This window comes from Lutra lutra, chromosome 4, assembly GCF_902655055.1.
Source record: "Lutra lutra chromosome 4, mLutLut1.2, whole genome shotgun sequence".
Taxonomy (NCBI): Eukaryota; Metazoa; Chordata; class Mammalia; order Carnivora; family Mustelidae; genus Lutra; species Lutra lutra.
The window spans coordinates 39746452-39768048 of record NC_062281.1 but is presented as its reverse complement, the minus strand read 5'-3'; the positions used below and the strand labels follow the sequence as shown (position 1 = coordinate 39768048).

General features: G+C 40.0%; 1 protein-coding gene across 6 annotated transcripts in view; it reads left to right on the top strand.

Moving 5' to 3' along the window:
• The first annotated feature begins 1057 nt into the window (after positions 1-1057).
• Positions 1058-21597, top strand: part of MTDH (metadherin) — a 58698-nt gene continuing 38158 nt past the window's right edge. Inside the window, exons 1-2 of one of the 6 annotated variants that reach the window (XM_047724281.1) lie at positions 1058-1863; positions 14145-14246. In XM_047724281.1, the coding sequence (XP_047580237.1) occupies positions 1483-1863; positions 14145-14246 (483 nt within the window). In that variant the 5' untranslated portion in view covers positions 1058-1482. The remainder of the gene's footprint in view (positions 1864-14144; positions 14247-21597) is intronic. The other 5 variants (XM_047724286.1, XM_047724280.1, XM_047724283.1 and 2 more) reach the window with 5 other exon arrangements.

The following is a 21597-nucleotide window of genomic DNA, read 5'->3' as shown; positions in this document are numbered from 1 at the left end:
GTAAGAATATAATACACAATACATATACAAAAATATGTTAGATGACTGTTCTTGTTCTTGGTAAGACTTCCAGTCAACAATAGACTATTAAAGTTTTAAGGAAGTCAAAAGTTACATTCCACTGTCCAGGAGACAGTGCCCCTATCCCCTGAGTTATTCAAGAGTCAACAGTATTTAGTCCACTTAAGACACTTGTTTACACGCTAATTATTATTTAATGATTAAACAGCTTCCTTACAGCAACGTGGAAAGAAACCCTAAGGCACCCCGCAAACATCACCTTTGTAATCAAAATCCGAAAGGGCAATTCATTTCTTCCTAACTCTACCCAGAAATGGTCAACACAGATTCTAAAAATATAATTTTTTCAAACTCCTTTTGTGGTCTTGAATGAAAGCTTAAAATAAAACAAGGACGCGTAAACACAGTCCAATGTGCTTCTCTTGTTATTTCTCATTAAAGCTACAAATTAGTAGGAAAATAGTGCCGCCCACGGGCTTCCCAAGTTTTGAATTCTGGGGAACACCCAGAGCAGGAGTGAATGAGCGAAATTGATGCGAACCGCCCCAGCCAGGCCAGCGAATGATAGGCACGCAGCATGCTGGTTGGCCCTGAAGAGAAAAAGCCAGTTTGTGAATGAAACCTAGGGCTTGGGAGAGGAACGTCCGGCTTCATACTCGGTTAAGTCCACTCTGGAAGAACCTAGCCGTGAGACCCAGGGAGAAAATGCTAACTTCACCTACACCACTCCCAGAAAAAGAATGGAGAAAACCTACACCTACTAGGCGACTTTGACCTAAACACCCGCCCGACCCGCTTTTACGCTCTTCACCCTCTCCCCTCTCGCCCCCCCACCCCCGACTTCCTCGAAAGCCCCTCCCCTGGACTCAGCCAAAGCGCCACGTCTCCTAACGCCCAAGCACTAGCTACCCCGCGGAGGCTTCCTGCTGTTAACCCCTCCCAGACTCCCGCCCCGGGTCTGCGATCCCCAGGCTCCGAGCCTCCCCTAGGCCACGACGGGTCACCGCCAACTGCAGGAGCCGCGCCCTCGACCCCACCGCTCCCGCCCCGCCGCGCCCCGCCCGGGCCCACGTGACACCCACGTCCCGCCCATAGCGCCCACGTGACCCGCGGCCATCCCCGCGCGCGGCGTGGATCGCGGCCGGAGCCGCCATTGTTCCGCCGAGGGACGACAGCGGGGCCTGGCACTGGCGCCGAGACGCCGCTTAGCGGCCGCCACTGGAGACACTCCCTCCCGCCGCCCCCCTCCTCTTGGCGGCGGCGGAGCGAGGCTGACTAGGGGAACCTGGGAGCCCCCTCTCCTGGCGGCGGCAGCTGCCGATCCCCGGCTCCGGCGCGAGGGGCGGCCGCGATGCGCTCAGCCTGAGGCAGTCCGGCCCGGCCCTTCTTTGCCTCCCCTGACTCTTGTACAGCGTCCGTGCGCCCCGGCGTCATCCTGCGAGTCTCGCTGACGGAGGGAAGATGGCTGCACAGAGCTGGCAGGACGAGCTGGCCCGGCAGGCCGAGGAAGGCTCGGCTCGGCTGCGGGAAATGCTTTCGGTTGGCCTAGGCTTTCTGCGCACCGAGCTGGGCCTCGACCTGGGGCTGGAGCCGAAGCGGTACCCGGGTTGGGTGATTCTGGTGGGCACCGGCGCGCTGGGGCTGCTGCTGCTCGTCCTGCTCTGCTACGGCTGGGCCGCGGCTTGCGCCGGCGCCCGGAAAAAGCGGAGGAGCCCGCCCCGCAAGCGGGAGGAGGCGGCGGCAGTGCCGGCCTCGGCCCCTGACGATCTAGCCCTGTTGAAGAATCTCAGGAGCGAGGAACAGAAGAAGAAGAACCGGAAGAAATTGCCCGAGAAGCCCAAAGTGAGTAGGGGTGGAGCGGCGGTAGACTAGGGGCCAGGGGCCGGCGTGGAAAGCCTGGAGAGAGCGGGAGGCCGACCCCGGCCGAGCCCCAGCCGCCCAGCCGGGAGTGGAAAAGGAAAGAGTGAGGTTAGTCCAGAGGTGGGACTCTGATCTCTCTAGCTAGAGGAGGTGATCGGTGGACACGTTACTGCGGAATCGTGGAGACTGGGGAAGTGTAGGACGGGTGGGGAAGACCAGCTTCGAGGAAGGAAGTTAGACGGCGTGGGGTACGTTTAAAATTGAAGCGCCCAGAGGTCAAGCAGCTTTCGGGGACCTGGACCGCCGGAATTACATACCAGCCCTTCTCGAGGCCTAACCGGGTAGGCTGCGTGTGTGGAGAGTAATGGGACCTTAAGGTGGTGTTGGGAAGTTGTGGAAAGACTGCGCCTGGAAGACAGCGTCAAGTCACATGGAGACGGTAGCCAGTGGAGGAAATACGATGACCTAAAAAATCTGGGGTTTACGGAGGATTAAAAGTACCCAGGTCTAGACGCGCTTCCATTTTAGTTAGACTGTTTAAGGGAAATGGTTGCCCACTCCTGTTCTTGTGAATGTGGCCGATGGAGGCAAGGCAGGAGGGAGTCGGTTGCAGTATATATTATACTTTGGGGTACATGGCCCCATGAGAGAGAGCTCAGGCACATTCAGCGGTGTGAAACCGCATTCAGGTTTTGAAGTAGAGTAAAAGGGGATGACAGAGCAGAATGGTGCAGTCTGAAAGAGAGATTTAGGCACCCATTTACCGGACCACGTGTGGAAATGAGAGCATCACATCCATTTTATCATGCCTTTCTCTTTTTTTTTTTAATTGCCGTTTCCCCATGATAATCTTTTATAGTTTTGTTTTTTTAAAACATAGTTGAGCAGAGTTTGGAGGGTGTGCAGAATTAGAAACCGCTCTTAGCCCATTTTTGTATACACTGAATTAAGTTCTTTGCCTTTCAGTACAATATATGTAACCAAGGCCATACTTTGTGAAATGCACTGTGGTCTGTGTTGGGGAGTGGAAGGTACCCACACAGGAGTTGGAATCAATCCTGGAGACTAGTGTAGGAGACGGATTCATAAGTCATGCCTGTAGTACGTAGACAGGTGCTGTAGGAGCGCAAGTGGTGTTAATGGGGTCTAGAATGTGGGAGACCAGTTCTGTTGAAGGGATTGGAAGAAGTGGGATTTGAGTTCAAACTAAAGCAGTGAGAGTATTGTTGGTACCAGTACAAAGAATAAGTCAGTATTGGAGAAGTGACAGGTCATAGTGCATTATTAGACCTAGGTAAATGATCACACTTTGTCTGCTGATTAAGAGGATGTAAGATACATACAAAATCTGGGCAAGGTACAACTTTGTCAGTATGAAGTCTGCCTTAAGTTAGAAGAGGAAATAGAACTGAGGAACATATGTAATTAAATTTGTTGAGCACATCAAAGGTTACCAGAAAGTAATGTTTGGTGGACACAGAGAACTTGGCTCCAAAATAAGCAAAGAAGGTGATCTTGAAAAAAAACGCATACATTAGTAAGCCTAAACCCTGTGTGGATGAAGCAGGTTGTGAACATTGCAAAGCCCTGTTTGGGATGTCTAGAATTTCAGATAGACTTGAGTGCAGAGACAGGTGCCCCGGGATCCCATCCGAAGTGCATCATAACATTCAGATGACCTGTCTGAAGAAGGAACAGGCTTCTGTGAAACTTGTCCTGTGAAAAAGACTCCTCAAACTTAGGACTTAATACTTCTCTTTTTCATTTTAGTTAAGGAATGGGGAAGTGAGTGAATAAATAAATCTAATATTAATCTTTGGGGAGTGGAGAATGGGACAACTGATCAAATGGTTGGATGTTAATTGGGTGAGAAAATATCTTTGCCTACTTCATGGTTTAGAGGTTTGTGAGAAGCTTGTCAACATTAACAAAATTCTAGTTTTCAAACTTTTTTCGACTGCAGCTTACAGTAAGAAACACATTTTACATTGTAGTACCTGTCTCCACCCTCCCCCTAACACACATACCAAACCATTCTGTTTTTCTTTAATGATATTTGTGACCCATCATATTGGCTTCACATTTCATTGCAAGGTATGACCCACAGAAAATTACTGCTCTAAGGGATTGAAAAGTGAAAGTATCCATTTGTGCAGTACTCAAATGCTTTGCACTGTGCTAAGTATTTACTTGGAGAAAAGCAGCATACTGCTTGCAAATCGAAGGCAGTAAAAAGGAATACAGTATTCATATGTCTCATTGTGAAGGGGATACAAAAGTAAAAGCTCAGTTACTTACTCCCCAGGGAGCTTTTTAGTCCAGTTGTGGAAAAAGATACACTAAAAAATAAAAAAAAAGAAAGAAAAAATTAACAGTGCAGACCCATTATGGGCCCAGGATGCTGTGAATGGATTTATCATATAATCTGGCTTTGAATGTGAGTAGGAGCAAGGTGGTGGAAGAGGCTAAAGCAACAGAAAAGGCCCATTAGAGGAGGACTTAACTCTGTCAGCCTGGCAGGAATGGGGACTAAACTTAAGTAAGGCATTTAACCTTGCTCTGTTTAGCTTGTCTTGTGTATAAATTGAGAATCTTGAGTTAAAATTCTGCAGAATTCCTCAAAATGTTATCTCTGACTACTTGGAATAGAGTTACTTAGAATGTTTATTAAAATTTATGCATTCCTGAGCACCAGAACAGATCTTATCAATTCAAGATCTCTGGAACTGAGTCCAGGGAATCTGCATTTTTAACGTGCTGCCTTGGTAAAATCCTTGCTGTTAGTTTAAAAATCACTCATTGGTGTAGGATCATAAGATCCACAGAGTAGGAGAGGTTTCTAAATGGAATCGTGTTTAATCTTATAATCTGTCTCTTCATTACTACATCATTCTGATACACACTTCAGGATATACCTTACTCTGATCCAACTAAACTACTCTGGGTTTGTTAAAGGATATTACATATTTACTTAAATATTTTATGTTCATCATTTTATCCAATTATTTTTAGTTCTCTCTGAAGCCATTCCAAATTTTGCAAGTCAAGTTTTTAAAATTTGTTTCTAATAACTGATTTTCATCTGTAGAATAGGTGTTATTTAGCTCTTTAATATCTCCTATAAGGACTTTTTGACATTTTTATATCACTTTGGTTTTTGTCCCCTAATAATGTCCTGGCATAGGTTTTTTAAGGTATGAATGCAGTTTATTGCCCTATTTAAAGTGGAGGGAGTGGCACTTTTCTCTGGGCTTATTTCTTGAGATTTTTGGAAATTATTGTTATGTATATTCCATAACATGTAGTACAATGCGAGTATTAAATAGGCACTCAGTAAATGTTTTTAACTTGACTTATTCTGAGCAGTGCTTTAGATAGATGTGAGATCTCAGATAACTGGTCTTTAACAATCATTGTTTTGAATTTTAACTGGAAGCCTATAACCCAGGATCAACTTCAATAAAAATTCATTTCAGTGAAAAGGTTATTTTTATATTAGCGTAGGATTTCTCATAAAGATTTGCCGTAGTGCAGTCGTTGATATCAGTAAGCTCAGTGAATAGTGTTTTGTCTTGTTTGCTGCTGTATAACCTTGCATGGTGCTTGACACTCAATAAATAATTACGGAATGCATGAAGTAGTAAGATGTCCTGCCAGTGTATTTATACAACTCATTCCCATTCTTTATGCCTGGTAAACAGCCATCTGAGCCATCTTTTTATTTTTACAGTGGATGATGGCTGTGTTTGCTTCTTCAGACTGAAATTTTGTGAGGTCCATCATTCTACAGCCAATAAATCATTCTAATAGTATGCCGTGTCTTTTGTAGTTCTTACTTCTGTTCCAGTTTCATTGCCATTGCCCTACTTTTGGACTTCATTACCTTTTGCTTCGACTATACTAACCGCATCCTAACTGGTTTTCCTGCTTCCTGTCTCTTTGTTGCCTTTCCTTTCTACCCACTCCTACTAGTTAAATCTTTTAAAGCCTAGCTCTGATCATGACTTTCATGTTCCCACCTTGTCAGTTGTTTCCCCATCACATGTTGAGTAAAATCCAGTCTATGACGTGGCCATGAAGTAACCCCATCTTAGATTTATCTCTTAACCATTATTCCAAATGATTACCATTAGCTAGACTGCAGTATCTCTTTATTCATACTATTTTGTTCCATTAGAAAGTCTTTCTTTCTGTATCTGTACGGTTTCAGCTCTCCTTCAAGGAAGGCCCAGCTGTGGTTCTCTCTCCGCTATAAAGCCTTCTCTAGCTCCCCAGGTAGAGTTAATCTCTTTTTTATATTTCTATTTTGTATTTTATGATGATATCTAAAGACAACAGAGCATTGCCTAGGAATGTACCTGTAGGGCAACTGAGATTTTTTTCCCAGCTCTGTGCAACATCCATGAGTGATCAGGGAAGCAAAATTGATTTTGGGATTAGAAATTAATTTTAGTGAGTAGGTGAACTTGCCAATATGGAATCCCTGAATAATGGGGATCAACTTTGTACTGGTCTGTATCTGTAATTGGACCCTTCCTTTCACCTCCTCATATCTAGGTGTCTGCTTGACTTCTCCAGTCGGAAATCTGGCATTTGTCTCAAATTTTAACATCTCCAAAAGAATTCATGATTCCTTGCTTTCTCCCGGTCTTCCCCATTTCTATAAATGGTAAATCTCTGCCACCCATTCAGTTATTCAAGTCCCAAATCTAAGAATCATTCTCGATTCTTCCCTTTCTCTCACCTTGTATCTTCCCTACTTTATGTCTAATCTTTGAGCAAATACCATCCACTTTATCTCCTAAAATGTGTATTCAGTCTAACTACTCTCAGTTCTGTTGTCTGGCTCCTTAGCTCACTTTTGTAGCAGTAGCTTCTACAGGCTGCCTCCAGTCCTAAAGCCAGCACTTATCTAAAACCAACACTTCAGGGGCTTTTGCATTTTAAACCTCAACTTCTTTCATATGTGGCCCAGCACCTGCGTTTCTTTCTAAGTTGATTTTGAGTTAATTTTCTCTCATTATTACCTCTAGCTATAGTGATCTTTTTTCAGTTCCTCAAATTCCTTCACAACCCAGTGCCTGTACGTGAACTATTATTAACACTTCTGTAGTAATCTTTTCCCCCACTATTCTAATCAGCCCGTAGATCTTACCTTAAAACTAACCTTCCTAGATAATCATTTTCTGATCACCCTATTTGACATAGGCATCCCGTTCTATTTTCTGTCTCAATTTTTGATATGTGGGTATTTTTTTAATTGTTTAAGTATCACAGTTTGTATATTATTTACTTACCCAGTAATTTTGGGGGGGGGGATCCTCTGCCTCCAGTAGGGGATAGCCTCGCTGGCCTCGAAATGCAGTGGCAAACAGTGCCCAGCACATGTAAGAGCCTTTAATAATTATTTGTTGAACTGAATTCTGAACAGAGTAACTATAATGATATCTCACAGTTTAATTGGATAGTTTATTTGGCTAAATAAATTAATCTTTTAAGATACTCTAACAGAATTACTTTTTTTAATTTTTTTTTAAGATTTTATTTATTTCTTTGGCAGAGACAGATCACAAGTAGGCAGAGAGACAGGCAGAGAGAAGAGGAAGCAGACTCCCTGCCGAGCAGAGAGCCTGATGTGGGGCTCGATTCCAGGACCCTGAGATCATGACCTGAGCCGAAGGCAGAGACTTTAACCCACTGAGCCACCCAGGCGCCCCAACTTTTTTTTATTTTTAAGTAGTGGTTTTGCTATATCAACCCCCAGGTATTAGTAAAGGTAAATTATATCACTTGCCACCTACATTATAGGATTTTCTTTTTACCTCTGTTCACTAGTCCCCTTAGTTCTAAATACTAAAAGAATAGTCATTTGAAAATGAGTAAATAAAAATTATCATTCAATGAAAAAAATCTCGAGTCATAGTTAAAACAAATATTCCCTATTGTACAGAAAAGGAATCTTGAGATTCATAAAGATTAAATAACTTATTTCGAGGTGATCGAGCAAAGGAGTTTCAAAGGCTGAACAGTATCCTGATCGTTAGTCTACAAACTCAACTGTTATTTCTGCTGTACCTCTCAGGTTTTCCTAGCATGTTTGCATTCAGAGAACAAATCCAGTTTTCCCAGTGAATTACAACTCTGTGTATTTCTTTTAAAATTTACTTTTAGAATCAGAAGTTTATACAGAAAATTTTAACGACTTTTACCGAAGTTCCAGAATTTTGGCTCCATTTGCTTAGTTGTATGACAGGGCTTTTTCATCTTGTCATTTTATCCTGCCAGAGGCCTAGTAGAAAAGACCTTTAATAGTTCTGCTTATCTTAGATACCGAGAGCAGCAATAAACCCTCTGAACACTTGGGGTTTCTTTTGCATTTGGGCATTACTGATTAATGCCGTACTTCTCAAGTTCATGAAAGCTTTGACAGTATCTTTAAATTATTATTATTCAGGCAAACTCAAGAACTCTAAGTGAGAAATTGGTGTTACTTGACCAGTTTTAAAGTTTACTTTTTTCTCTCCAGCTATGCTAGTCATTTTCAAACTGTGCCACAGAATGCCGGTATTCCAGAGGGCATCCAGCAAGCTCTGAGAAAGTACATGGCTGTGTGCTGTATCATGTATAGTTCTTACCTGAGCACCCATCAGAAGTCAAACCTCAGAAACTAGTAATACTGGATTGAATTCTTCAGAAATCCTCTTAGTATAATTTGGCCAGGTGACAGGTATGGAGAGTCATCTCTCCTATGAAAGTAGCTCTGAGCATCCCTTCTGCAGTCAACAGGTAATCTGAAATCCCTGAAAAGAGTTGAGTCTTTGGCTAGCTGCTTAGAAGGCAAAAAGAATCTTTACCACTAAAGGAAATATCTCAGGATATATAAACTCTCAGTTATTAAGAGTTTAAAATTGGAGTTGAATTTATTTATTTATTTTAAAGATTTTATTTATTTGACAGAGATCACAAGTAGGCAGAGGGGCAGGCAGAGAGAGAGAGAGAAGAGGAAGCATGCTCCCTGCCAAGCAGAGAGCCCGATGCGGGACTCGATCCCAGGACCCTGAGACCATGACCTGAGCCGAAGGCAGAGGCTTAACCCACTGAGCCACCCAGGTGCCCTGGAGTTGAATTTAAAAATAATTTCGTAAGTGACTATGACTTGAAGCTGTAGTTTATTGTGTATTTAGTGTATGTGATTGATATATTCACATTAGGCCGAGGAAAGACACAAAATTCGTGCTTTCAAATAAATGACAAGGAATTGTTCTATCATGAATTTCTGTCAGAACTCTTCAGACTAAAACTGACTGAGGCAAGGTCTTGTTCATCAGATAAGTTGATGTGTATAAAGCATCTGGCAAGGTACTTGGCACATGGCACATACTTGGAAATTACCAGTTATTGTCAGGCGATATTATAGTCTAATCTATCAGCTAAAGATGATGCACCTTGAATTTCTCTAACATCTTGCCTTTTATCTTCTTTAGGAAGGGTGTAATATATACACTTACGCTTCTTGTATGTTCAGTATAACTTTAAGCCAAGAAAATTGAAATTCCAGTGAAGTAGTAACTTCTCTAGGGTGACACGCATTTGAGAATTGAACTCTGGTTTCAGCTTGCCTTCAAAACCCATACTGTTTGCCTTTAACAGGTGGGGTTAGAGGGGGAGGGAGAAGGAGGTAGAGTATACCTTTTGTCTTGTGTTTTAACATGTGATGTTACCTTCTTCCTTTGCGAGGTTCTGAGCTGCTTGAAGGCGGCAATTGGACCTCACTTACCTTTGTTTCAAGGTTTTAAGGGCTCCGCAGATTACTCTACTGTGTTCACTTACTGGATGTTGAGTGAATGAAATAAGTGAATATGATACAATTTTCTTCTCTTAGAAAATGCTGAAACTATAAGCAGTTTTTTGGTTTTTTTTAAAGATAATATTACATTGCTGTCTCTAGAGCAAGTCTGGACTATTTCTGACCTCTGAGAGGATACATTTACTTATCATTTGTATTCTGTTAACTTCCCAAAAGAATTTGTGTCTGGAGTACTGAGCACGTGTACTGTTTGTTGGCCCTCTTAACCACCAAGACCTAACATTTATTTTGAGCTCGCTGGTTTGAAAAGTGACCTGAATGCTAGAACATGGGGATGGGGATTTGAGCCATCATAGCCGTGTTCTCTCCTTTATTGTCATTTTAATAAGAAACTTGTATAAGACGGGGCGCCTGGGTGGCTCAGTGGGTTAAGCTGCTGCCTTCGGCTCGGGTCATGATCTCAGGGTCCTGGGATCGAGTCCCGCATCGGGCTCTTTGCTCAGTAGGGAGCCTGCTTCCCTCTCTCCCTCTCCGCCTGCCTCTTTGTCTACTTGTGATCTCTCTCTGTCAAATAAATAAATAAAATCTTTAAAAAAAAAAAAAAAAAAGAAAGAAAGAAACTTGTATAAGACAAGTACATACTTTTTTTTTTAAATATTACAGATGATGAAATCCAGTGTTAAGTCAAGGAAAATGCTTATAACCACAAGGAGTAAATGCAGAAGTCAAGTCTTGATCCCAGTTTTGTCCAGTTCCAAAGCCCATGGTCTTTTCATATTCTCTCTTTTTTTTTTTTTTTTTTTTTTTTTTTTTTTTTTGTAGTTGGTAGACTGCCCTTCTAGTTTCTAAACTTAAGGCGTTTCCAAGTAATGTGAAGTCATGGTTTTTATATTTTATATCTGGAAATAAAATTTACATAGCTAAGTGAAAATGGGATTCTAAATGATTTCATTTTAAAAGTCAGATGTTAAACTACATATATGCTTATCTTAGAGGTAGATTCTTTTGCAATTTAGAATCAGTTCCACAAATATGTGCAGGCTGCTCAAATGGAGTAGATATCTGTTCAGCATATCTTCTTATTCTGAACTTCAACACGCCTGGAGGGCAAATTCCTTTCATTTGTCCTTGTTCCTGAGGTCCCTAGCCCAGTGCCTAGTACTTAAGTACTTAATAAATGTTTATGGAATTGTATGGACTTAATAATTTGAAGGTTGACTGACATGAAGAATTTTCTTTCCTTTAAATCAGACATTATTAAATAAGAGACCCTATTCATCTATGTGTCCCCCTTCTGCATTTTATTTTCTTGTCAGCTAGGTATTTTCATTCTGGTTTATCACCACCCTTCCCAACACACACACACACACACACACACACACACACAATGTTCTTTTTGAAAGAATCTGGCGTGGGAGTTGGGGAATATATAATAATAAGGCAGACACAGCGATGCCTACACGGAATTTATCCGTATAAGAAATGATTATGTCATTCTTCTGTTACTGGTTGATTTTCATCAGATTTGGAGGATGTTCTTGTCTAATTTAAAATATAGATTGTATGCTATATATGAAATTAACCTTGGTTGGCCCTGGAAGGAACCCTCAGAGTGTTCTAGAAAATTTTATACTAGCATGCAATAAAAGGCCCATGTAGTTGCTAATCTGTGGAAACACACCATATATATTAAGGCTTCGTGATGAAAGAAGATAATACTTTTGTGTAAAAACCAGATTGGCAGTCAGGTTGTATTTAAAGTGTTGGTTTGCAGTTAGTTACTTTTCATGTGAGCAGATTTACATGATATGCTTCCGTTACTGGATTTGCTGATTTAAATACGGTTAATGAGTTACTGGATTTGCTGATTTAAATACGGTTAATGATTTTCCAGGATGTGGCCTTTGAGGACAGATTAGTGTTTCTGATGGGTAGAAGAGGCATAGCCACCATAGTGTATCCTTTTCTCCTGCTGCCCAAGAGCTCTTTGACTTTGTTCTTGGGAAAGGAGGCTTATTGTTTCATAATATCAGGCATTTTGGGGGAGTTGTTGCTCCTGGTAGTAGCAAGAGCTATTTAAAGCCCGAGGGTTAGTGTAACATTGGGAAATCTGCATAGACAGAGGAACAGCTACAGTCACAGCCATTGCTTAAGTTTATTCTGTTGCAAAGAAGGAAGTAAAATTGGCACAGGTCTGCCTTGTGGGACCAACCTCTCTGCGTGGTGGTCATTTCAGAGTCTGTGAAATGGAAACTGTGTTCTCTTTTTAAGTCACTGACACAGGACTTCAGACTTCCGACTTCCTAGTTGATTAAGAAAAAAGGTTGTTTCATCTTTCATTTGGGAAGCTGTATCAACAATGTTTGCAGTTGGTCTCAAAGCAATTGCATTGAACTTTTTAGGTATTTTTAACCACTTAATTTCTCACCTTTTAGTAGATAATAGATAAGCTAAAATGAGTTAGTGTAGTCATTTACATGAGTAAAATGGAAGTGCTGTCTGAGTGACTATGATGGAAAGTTTCCTGGAGGGATTAGTTAAGTGAAGTGTTGAGAAATGTAAGCTTGCGAGCTGCCTGTTAGAGGTGGGAAACTGGAGTTGGAGCTGCAAGATGGCTCAGGTGGCCTAAGGCTTGTATAGAAAGGTAAAGCCAACCATGGGAAATCAGAAAAGGTCTGGCTAAAGAGGATAGTATGAACTAAGAACTAGCATATGAGAATTGACAAGTAAGACGGTGATATTAGAAAGTAGAATTAAACAGTTTTATATTCCTGTTTTTTTTTTTTTTTTAAGATTTTATTTGACAGACAGAAATCACAAGTAGGCAGAGAGAGGAGAGGGGAAGCAGGCTCCCTGCTAAGCAGAGAGCCCGATGGACCCTGTGATCATGACCTGAGCTGAAGACAGAAGCTTTAACCCACTGAGCCACCCAGGTGCCCCTATTCCTGTTGTTGTTATGGCTCTAAGTCCAAATTCCTTTCAGGGTTTTCTTACCTTTCTCTTTGTAGTACCCCTGCCCCTCCACCCCAAACATACACATATACATACACAGGAAGGCAGATTAGAGGAAGCAGCAGGAAAGTGACAAAACAGCACAGGAGAAAGAAAACTGAATGAAGAATGAGGAGACCTGGTTTTGGGATCTGACTTCAATAAGTTGCTTAAGAACCAGCTGATTAAATTGGGATTAATTGGAAATTTCATCAGCTAAAAGACAGCTTTTGTTTTGGTTTTTCTGCCATAAATCTTTGGGAAGCCTACAAATTGGGTTTTAGAATATTAATGGTCTCTTTCTCTAACTGTATGTCCCTGATAATTTTGAACAAACTCAGGGAAAGTCAAGTTGTAGAAAATTAAATATTCATATTGTTTTCTTGAGTTTGGCTCGGCTATAGTGAGTAATCTGGTTGGTGGAAGTCTGTTCTGTAAGAATGGGAAATAAGGCAACTGAAACGAATGTATATTGATTTACTAACTCACTGTGTTGGAATATGAGGAGACTAGCCAAGTAAAAAGAAGTAGTAGGATCCATGAAGAATAGGTTAGAATACAGATGCCTGGACCCCATTCTAAATATATTTCTGGTGATAGAGCTCAGAAGTGTTTTTTGGGGAGGTAGGTGGGGTTTAACCCCCAAAATGAGTGACTCTAATTAAAAGCCAGATTTGGAATTCACAGACTTAATCTTACTCATGGGCACCTCTAAGAACTATCATTATTTTAGAGGAGTGTCAAAGCTGAGGTAGCCTTTCTTAAGCTGTAGCAGTGGACTGGTAAATTTCTTAACCCCAGAACAGTAGATCCATTAGATAATTACAGTAATTAGAATTACAAGGGGTTTTAGAGATAATCTAATACAGAGGCCAACAAACTATGGTCCATGGACCAGATCTGGTCCTCTACCTGTGTTTTGTAAATAAAGCTTTATTGGAACACAGCCAAACTCATTCATTTATTCATCTATGTCCGCCTTTGTACTACAGTAGCAGAGTTTTGTAATTGCAGCAGAGACAGTATGGCCCACAAAGCCTAAAATATTTCCTGTCCCTTTACTGACAAAGTGTGCCAAATTTTGAGTAGATCAGATCTGTCATTCTATATATGTAGAGATAAGATTCAAAGACAATGACTGAAACATTCGGAGATGATGTAACTAATTGGCAGAGTGCAAATACGGTTTAGTCCCCTGTTTTCCTGCTTTCAGTCCATTATTTTTTGTTAGACAGAAAATATATTGTGGTACAGAGTTTTGTTTGTAGGTTCATTATTAATTATATTATGAAACACAGTTACTCTGAATAGTAGGCCAGGTCTTAGATAACATGGCTATACAGAAACCTTTTAGATTTGGGTCAGGGTGGAATTTGATTGTAGTATATTCTGTTTCCTGAGTATAAATCTTTGGTTTGACCTATCAAGTAGTTTGATAACAAAATTCTTTCTGTTGCCTGTGCAGCCTAATGGACGGACTGTTGAAGTGGCTGACGAGGAAGTTGTCCGAACCCCTCGAAGTATTACAACAAAGCAGCCCTTAGAGACAGATAAGAAAAATGAAAAGGTAAGCTTGGGAACATATGAAACTATATGCAAAGCTCTTAATAAGGAGAGTAACATATAAAAATGATGATTTTTTGTTTCACAAAAGTGTACGTATACTCCCCATTTAAGGACAACTGAAAATCTGAATTTGTCATAGCAGATAGGTGGTGCAGGTCTAAGTAAGTTGTTTTATTTTTTTACTTTTAAAAGGAAGGATATCACCAAGTATTTTAAATATGCTGTGGCATTATTAAATTCATTTTGCCAAAATAATTTACTCATGAGTTGAACATCTTTTATGAGTAAGATTCCAGGTATGTAACATCCCTCTTATTTGAAAACCGAATTGTGTTATCTTTGTTAACAGTGCACTTCTAACATGAAGAGCTTACCAAAATGTTCTGTGGTGTTAAGGGTTGAAACAAATTTCTGTTCTGATGGAGATATAATTCTTATTAGGCAGTTTGACTTTGTTTAACAAAAGAGAATGTTCTATATTCATTGTTATTATAATTATTAAAAGGTTTAGATGTGCACTCTTAAGTTTTCAAATAAGACAACCTATCATACCCCATAAATGGTACATTCCTGGGATTTTATTCAGTTTTCAGTGTTAGAACTGACCCAGTTTTTATTTGACTCAGTTTAGTTTGCAAGTAGGCAAAATGTAAAAAACTGTTAACAGTGGGTTGTTCTGCTATGGGAGAGGAACTTTGGTTTAAGTCCTTTTGGTATATTAATTACTTGCCCACCCCCTTCCCCTTTTAAAACCCTACACATGCATAACTCCTTTTCAAGAAAAGACAAAAACAAAAAATAACCAGAGGTAGGTAAATGGTTTCTAGGAATTAGCATGCAACATTCCAGTCCTCCAGAATAGTAGTATGAAATGGTTGCTATAGTTTCTTAATGCTTGCAGTTTCAAAATGTCTAAAAAACTGGCAAGATCAATTATCCCCTTTAACCCAATACAATTGGTCTAGGGCCACGCTAGCTGCAGGTAGGATGGCTCAAAATGAAGGATAGTTGTAGAAAAGAGTTAAATTTATGCCTGATTTTGCCTTTGGCCGAAAAATAAATAGTTTAAGTGACTTATATTAGCAAAAAGGATACAATTTCAGGATTGTGAATTTACAGAATGAGTAGTTCATATGTCTAATATGGATTTATACTTCTTCCATCTAAAGTTTCTTTATTTCTGGGTTTTCTCTCTACTACATTTTATGCTTGTTCTTGCTTCTAGTTCCTGAATTATCCTGAAAAATTTGTAGTTAGAATGATAGATGAACGATCATCCATTTCTGATTGATGAATCAAATATAGACTGGGTGTATGAGGATGTAAAAGTACAGTTTAGAGTTTATAATCATTCTGAAATTAGTGATAGAAAATAATTATAGTAATGGATGTTTGTTAAGTATCTTTAATATTGCAGGCACTATGCAAGGTGAGGTATGTGTGTGAGTATAATGACATGTATCTAGTAGAGACAAGTTACTGAGTAACCACTGGGTGTACTTTTAAGACTTACAGAAAATTTATATGCTACTTCATGCTCACAAGAGCACTGAGGAGGTGGTATTATACCTATCTTACAAATAAGAAACCTGAGGCATAACTTACCAAAGCTACTAAAAATAGTTCTGTCCTCCACCCATCTGACTTCAAAGTCTGTGCTTTTTACGGCTCTGTATGATTTCTGATCCTTTCATAAACTCTGCAAGGCTGATAAGGGCTCTGAGGTATAGAGGGATTTTACAATTTCACTCATTTCATAGTTTGTGAAGTAGGATTTGAATCCAGCTCATTCTGGTGCCAAAGCCCGTGCACTTGTGAATCACTTGACGGTACCGCCTCCTTTCAGTTGCTGTTGCTTTTTTCAGGACAGAGCTTCTGCCTTTGGTTTGCTGCCTTTTTGATTTGACTTTTTGCACAGTAGTAAATGCCGCAACTCATGGCTAGTGTTTCTTTTTGCCATCTGCATCTTGGAATTTATGCTTTTTAACTTGTTTCAGTCCAAGAGACCTCATTTCAGTTAATTTTTTATGCTCTTGCACTGTGTATGTTTTTGTGTGTTTTAAATATATTTTTTAAGACTTTCTATTTTTTTGTAAGAGGCTTGTTGTAGATCTACTTATAAACCTTTATACACATTGTTGTGTATTTGTTTTCCTCTCAGAGCCATATCTTGGGCAATTTGAGAGGTACAGTTTGCCTGTAGAATAATTGCCCTCTCAGCTGTGATATTGAATATCTTGCCCTGTCACTTGAGTAAACCTCACAGAGAAAAACATTGCTAAAAACCATATATGACAAGAGTTACAGACCTTGGGTCTATAAAGCAAGTTAAAGTACAATAGTTTTCTAGGTCTTTATTCGGCTGTGAAAGTCAGTGCTTCATTGATACTGGTCGCTAGCAGAATCCATATAGGACCATTAGCTAGGCTGAATGCATTGTGCTACTAGATGCTGAAGGGAATAAGAAGAATGGAAGACGTACTTACCCCTCAGAGAGATTGCAGTCTAGTTAGGAAATGCAAGCACAAGAGAAGATAGCAGGTAACAAGTCTCTGAGTGCCAGATATTCAGAGGAATAAGATTATCCTATTTGGGAGGCAGCTAGAAAAGATTGACTTAATAGGACTTTCGAGGTTGGGGGTGGTATATCAGTAACTGGAAGTGAGGAGGCCTTTTCTGGCAGGTGAGAGGAACAAATGAACACAATCACACACTTCAGCTGGAGCAAAAGAACATATTCAGACATACTCAATGGAAAGCCCTAGACAAGTTTGACTGGTCAGGATGGCTGGGGGTATGATAAAAATAGATGTGTTAAGCTGGCAGCAGCATTTGTGAAAACAAATCAGGCTTGCATCAGTGATTATGAGGGTCTGAATTAAGATAGAAGGTTAAAGATTGTCAGTAAGAGAGACAATAGAAACAAAAATGTGTGAAATTTGGTCACCGTCAGGTTGTTCAGGACAAAGTCAGTGGGGTCCTGCTGAAATAGTAGTGTCACTCATAAGTAATAATAAGCTCTTGCATTTTATGATGCTACAATAATACAAATATTTGCACATCTCTTAACCCTGTTGAATAACTCTTGGTTGGGGATGGAGGAGAATATAATCATTTCTTCAAATCCGGCTCATTAAAGAGTTCAGTGGATTGCCCAGCAATACATAAACATATGTATATTACATATGTATATTACAATACATAAACAATGATCCCTCAATTTTGTGCAGGCAACATTTCTCAAAGTGTGGTTTATGGACCCCTGGGTATCAGGGACCTTTTGTTGGGTCCTGGAAGACAAAACTCTGTCAAATAAATTAAAAAAAAAAAAAATTTTTTTTTTTTAAAAGAAAAAGAATGCTAGTTTCACTTGAGTATCCTTAAGCTGTAAAAATGATCAATATTAGTTTTATTAAATCTTGACTTTTGCACACATGCTTTTTAATTATTTTATATGATGAAATGAGAAGTATACATACAGTGTGCTGTGTAGTGAAGAACAAAGGTTGTCCTGAGGAAAAACACGCATACAATTGAGCTGCAATCTGGACTAGTCACTTCATCCATTTTAACTTGAAGGAAGAGCTGATAGAGAGGCCATGGTGATTTAGACTTGGGTATTGGCAGACATTTTCTCAAAAACAGTCAAGATGATCCTGTCACTTCAAGGAAAACTACATTTATTATTTATTGCAAATGATACAATGATTTATTTCCAAGTGAAAACTAGAAATTTGGAAAAGTTGTATCTGCCACCATGAGCTTGACAGCATCCCAGTGCCTAAAGACTTTCTGATGAGATCAGTTGTGAAGTTAACAAATGTGATTTTTTTTTTTAAAGATTTTATTTATTTATTTGACAGACAGAAATCACAAGTAGGCAGAGAGGCAGGCAGAGAGAGAGAGAGGGAAGCAGGCTCCCCGCTGAGCAGAGAGCCCGATGCGGGGCTCGATCCCAGGACCCTGGGATCATGACCTGAGCTGAAGGCAGAGGCTTTAACCTACTGAGCCACCCAGGCGCCCCAACAAATGTGATTTTTAAGAATACTGTATATAATGGAATATTTTAACATTTTAGAAGATGTGTGTAACTCACTGAACCCGTATTTTCCAAATGACCAACGTTTGCATGTTACAAAGCAAGTGTAAAAGATTCATTCAAAGTGCAAGATAGACCAATAGAGTATGGGAAAGCTCATTGATACAGATTTCATGTTGCAACAGTTTTTAAGAAACTACCACTTGAGAAGTTTTGGCGTAACATTTTTTCCTTCCTCTGCTTCAAGCTCCTCACGACTTCCCATTGCTCTTACTCCGCAGCCTTGAACATAACCTAAAGGCCCTGCCCGTCTCTCATCCTACTCCTGAGCCTCCCTAAGCCCACACACGTTGGTTTTTTGTCTCTTTTTTGTTAAACAGCTTTATTCTGGATATACCGTAAAATTTATTTTTTTGAAAGTGTAAGATTTCAGTGTTTCTGCAGAGTTGTACAGCTCTCACCATGTAGTTTTTGAACTTCTTCCTCTTCCCAAAAAGAAATCTTCTGCTCAGTACCAGTCATGCCTCATTTTCCCCTCTTTTCCCCTTAGCTCCAGCCCCTGTCGACCACAGATCTTTGGTGTAATAGCAAAGAAGAATGCAATTATCTGAAAAAACTCAAGACAATCCTTCTTTTTCCAATTACATTTCTATGTGTATGTAGCCAGATTGTCTTCATATGCTTCAAATTGTGTATCCCACAGTAAAATTAAATGCAAAAGCAGGTATGCAGTCTGTCTTTTATGAAGCCAGACACTAAAGATACTTACAAAATGTAAAGCATACCACTCTTCTCACTAAAATGTTTTTGCTATTGTTCGTATAGGTGTAATTATACAATATGTAATTATTATTGTTTTGAAATAATATATATCCAAATAATATCTCACTTTTAATTTATAATATGGTAGATATCAGTAGGTATAATCCACATAATCAAAGGCTCTTTGACATCCTCAGTCTGTTTTAAGAGTATCCTATATCCAAGACGTTTGAGAACCACTACTCTAGGAGTGATCAATGTTTAGAACCAAAGGCAAACTTGTTCCAAGGCATCATAGATTTTAAACAAGTGTAGGTATAGCAGCTCTTAGCAAAACAGAGAACACCAGCATGCCCAGTGAGCTTACATACATTTGTGTTTTACCTTCCATAATACATCTTAGAAACTAATTTAAAACCAGGGATTGGCAAAACATGACCTATTTGCCATGTCTAGCTCTCTGCCTATTTTTGAAAGTTTATTGGAACATGCACCCATATTTATTTACTTATTTATTGTCTATGGCTGCTTTTGTACTCCCAGCAGCAAAGTTTAGTGGTTGTAACAGAGGCCTTATAGTCTGCAGAGCCTAAAATGTTTATTCCCTGACTTTTTTTTTTACTGAAACCCTGTTTTAAACTCCTAATATAGTCTTTTGGGTTCATTAAAATGTTTCGTTATCTGGAATGCTTTGAGTCTGATTGTATAGGTCTTGGACTCTTGACCTTTCAGGCTCCTTGGGCCACAAAATCTATAGCTTCGAGTCTTGGGTTCCCATCCAAGGAATTAGTTTTCAGTGTCCCCTTTAAGGTGACCACAGTATTTTCTGTAAAAGAGGGAATATCTTACCAGAGAAACCTCACTTCTCCTACTAAACTCTGACAAATAGCAGAAATTTTTTGTCTAAACTCTGACGAATAGCAGAAATGAGATCAGAACCAGGACTTTCACACTAGCCCATCATTCTTTCATGATGCTCTAGTTGTATGAAGCAAGAGGGGATTGAAATACAGTAAAATAATGAATTTGGTTTTTTGGATTTTGTTTGTTTTTTAAAGATTTTATTTATTTATTTGACAGACAAAGGTCACAAGTAGGCAGAGACCCTGGGATCATGACCCAGGCAGAGGCTTTAACCCACTGAGCCACCCAGGTGCCCCAGTGAATTTGTTTTAAACGTAATAAGATTGTTGTGAAAACGGGGTCTCCAAGTGGAATTAATTTATTAGGCTATTGGAAATATGAGGCCCACATCTGGGAAAGAGTTTGGTATAGATAAAAGAGTTAAGAAAGACTTCTTGTAATTTTCTTTTTAAGTTTCTGGGTTGATAGCCATACAACTTGTGTGGTGTGCCATAATTCATAAGCTCACACTAAACATATTTAAATAATTTAATGGCTTGGATGATGGAATCAAGTGTACAGATATAATAGCCCAGAGGTTTTATTCTGGGGACAGTGAAAGTTGGGCAGACAGGGCCATAAGTAATCCAGTCTACTTTGAGGCTCTTCCATTGATTAACCAACTAGTAATTGAATACCTTTTGTTTGCAAGGTACATTATTCTAGGCACTAGGTATATAACGGTCAATAGAACAGGATAAAATGGGGCAAGGGGACAGTTAAAAACAAGCAAATAGGGATGCCTGGGTGGCTCAGTTGGTTGGACGACTGCCTTTGGCTCAGGTCATGATCCCGGAATTCCGGGATCGAGTCCCACATCAGGCTCCCAGCTCCATGGGGAGTCTGCTTCTCCCTCTGACCTTCTCCTAGCTCATGCTCTCTCTCACTGTCTCTCTCTCAAATAAATAAATAAAATCTTTTAAATAAATAAATAAATAAAAAATAAAAACAAGCAAATATATTATTTCATGCCAGATGGTGATAAGTGCTGTGAAAGAAGATATAACTAATCAGGGTAAGGAGAAAGAGGTAAAATGTAAGTGTGGGCACTTCCCTGCACCTGCATTCCTGTTTCTTCCTTGCATTCAGGAAAATGCATCAGAATAGTAGTGAGTAAAATAGTCTTGGCTCTAGTTTAAATTACACTGTCTCTGCCACCACCACCACCACCACCAGGAAAGGGGGAACATCAGTTGCAATTCTCTCCACTTTTAAAAAGGTTTGTGACACTTTCTGCAATTAATCTCATCCTTATATTGTGTCACCAAGTTAGATTAAGAATTGCTGGTATAGGGGCACCTGAGTGGTTCAGTGGGTTAAAGCCTTTGTCTTCAGCTCAGGTCATGATCCCAGGGTCCTGGGATCGAGCCCGAATCTGGCTCTCTGCTCGGTGGGGAGCCTGCTTCCCCCTCTCTCTCTACCTGCTGCTCTGCCTACTTGTGATCTCTGTCAAATAAATAAATAAAATCTTTAAAAAAAAGAAAAAAGAATTGCTGGTATAGAAAAATGTAAGTAATAAGCTCTTGGGACCATCCACTTTGCCATTTAACCATGCCCAGCTTATTTATATGTTTGAGACAACTGAGAAAAATAAATAGTGCTAAACACGGAGCGATGTAAAATAGGGACTTGCCATATTTGCTTAGGC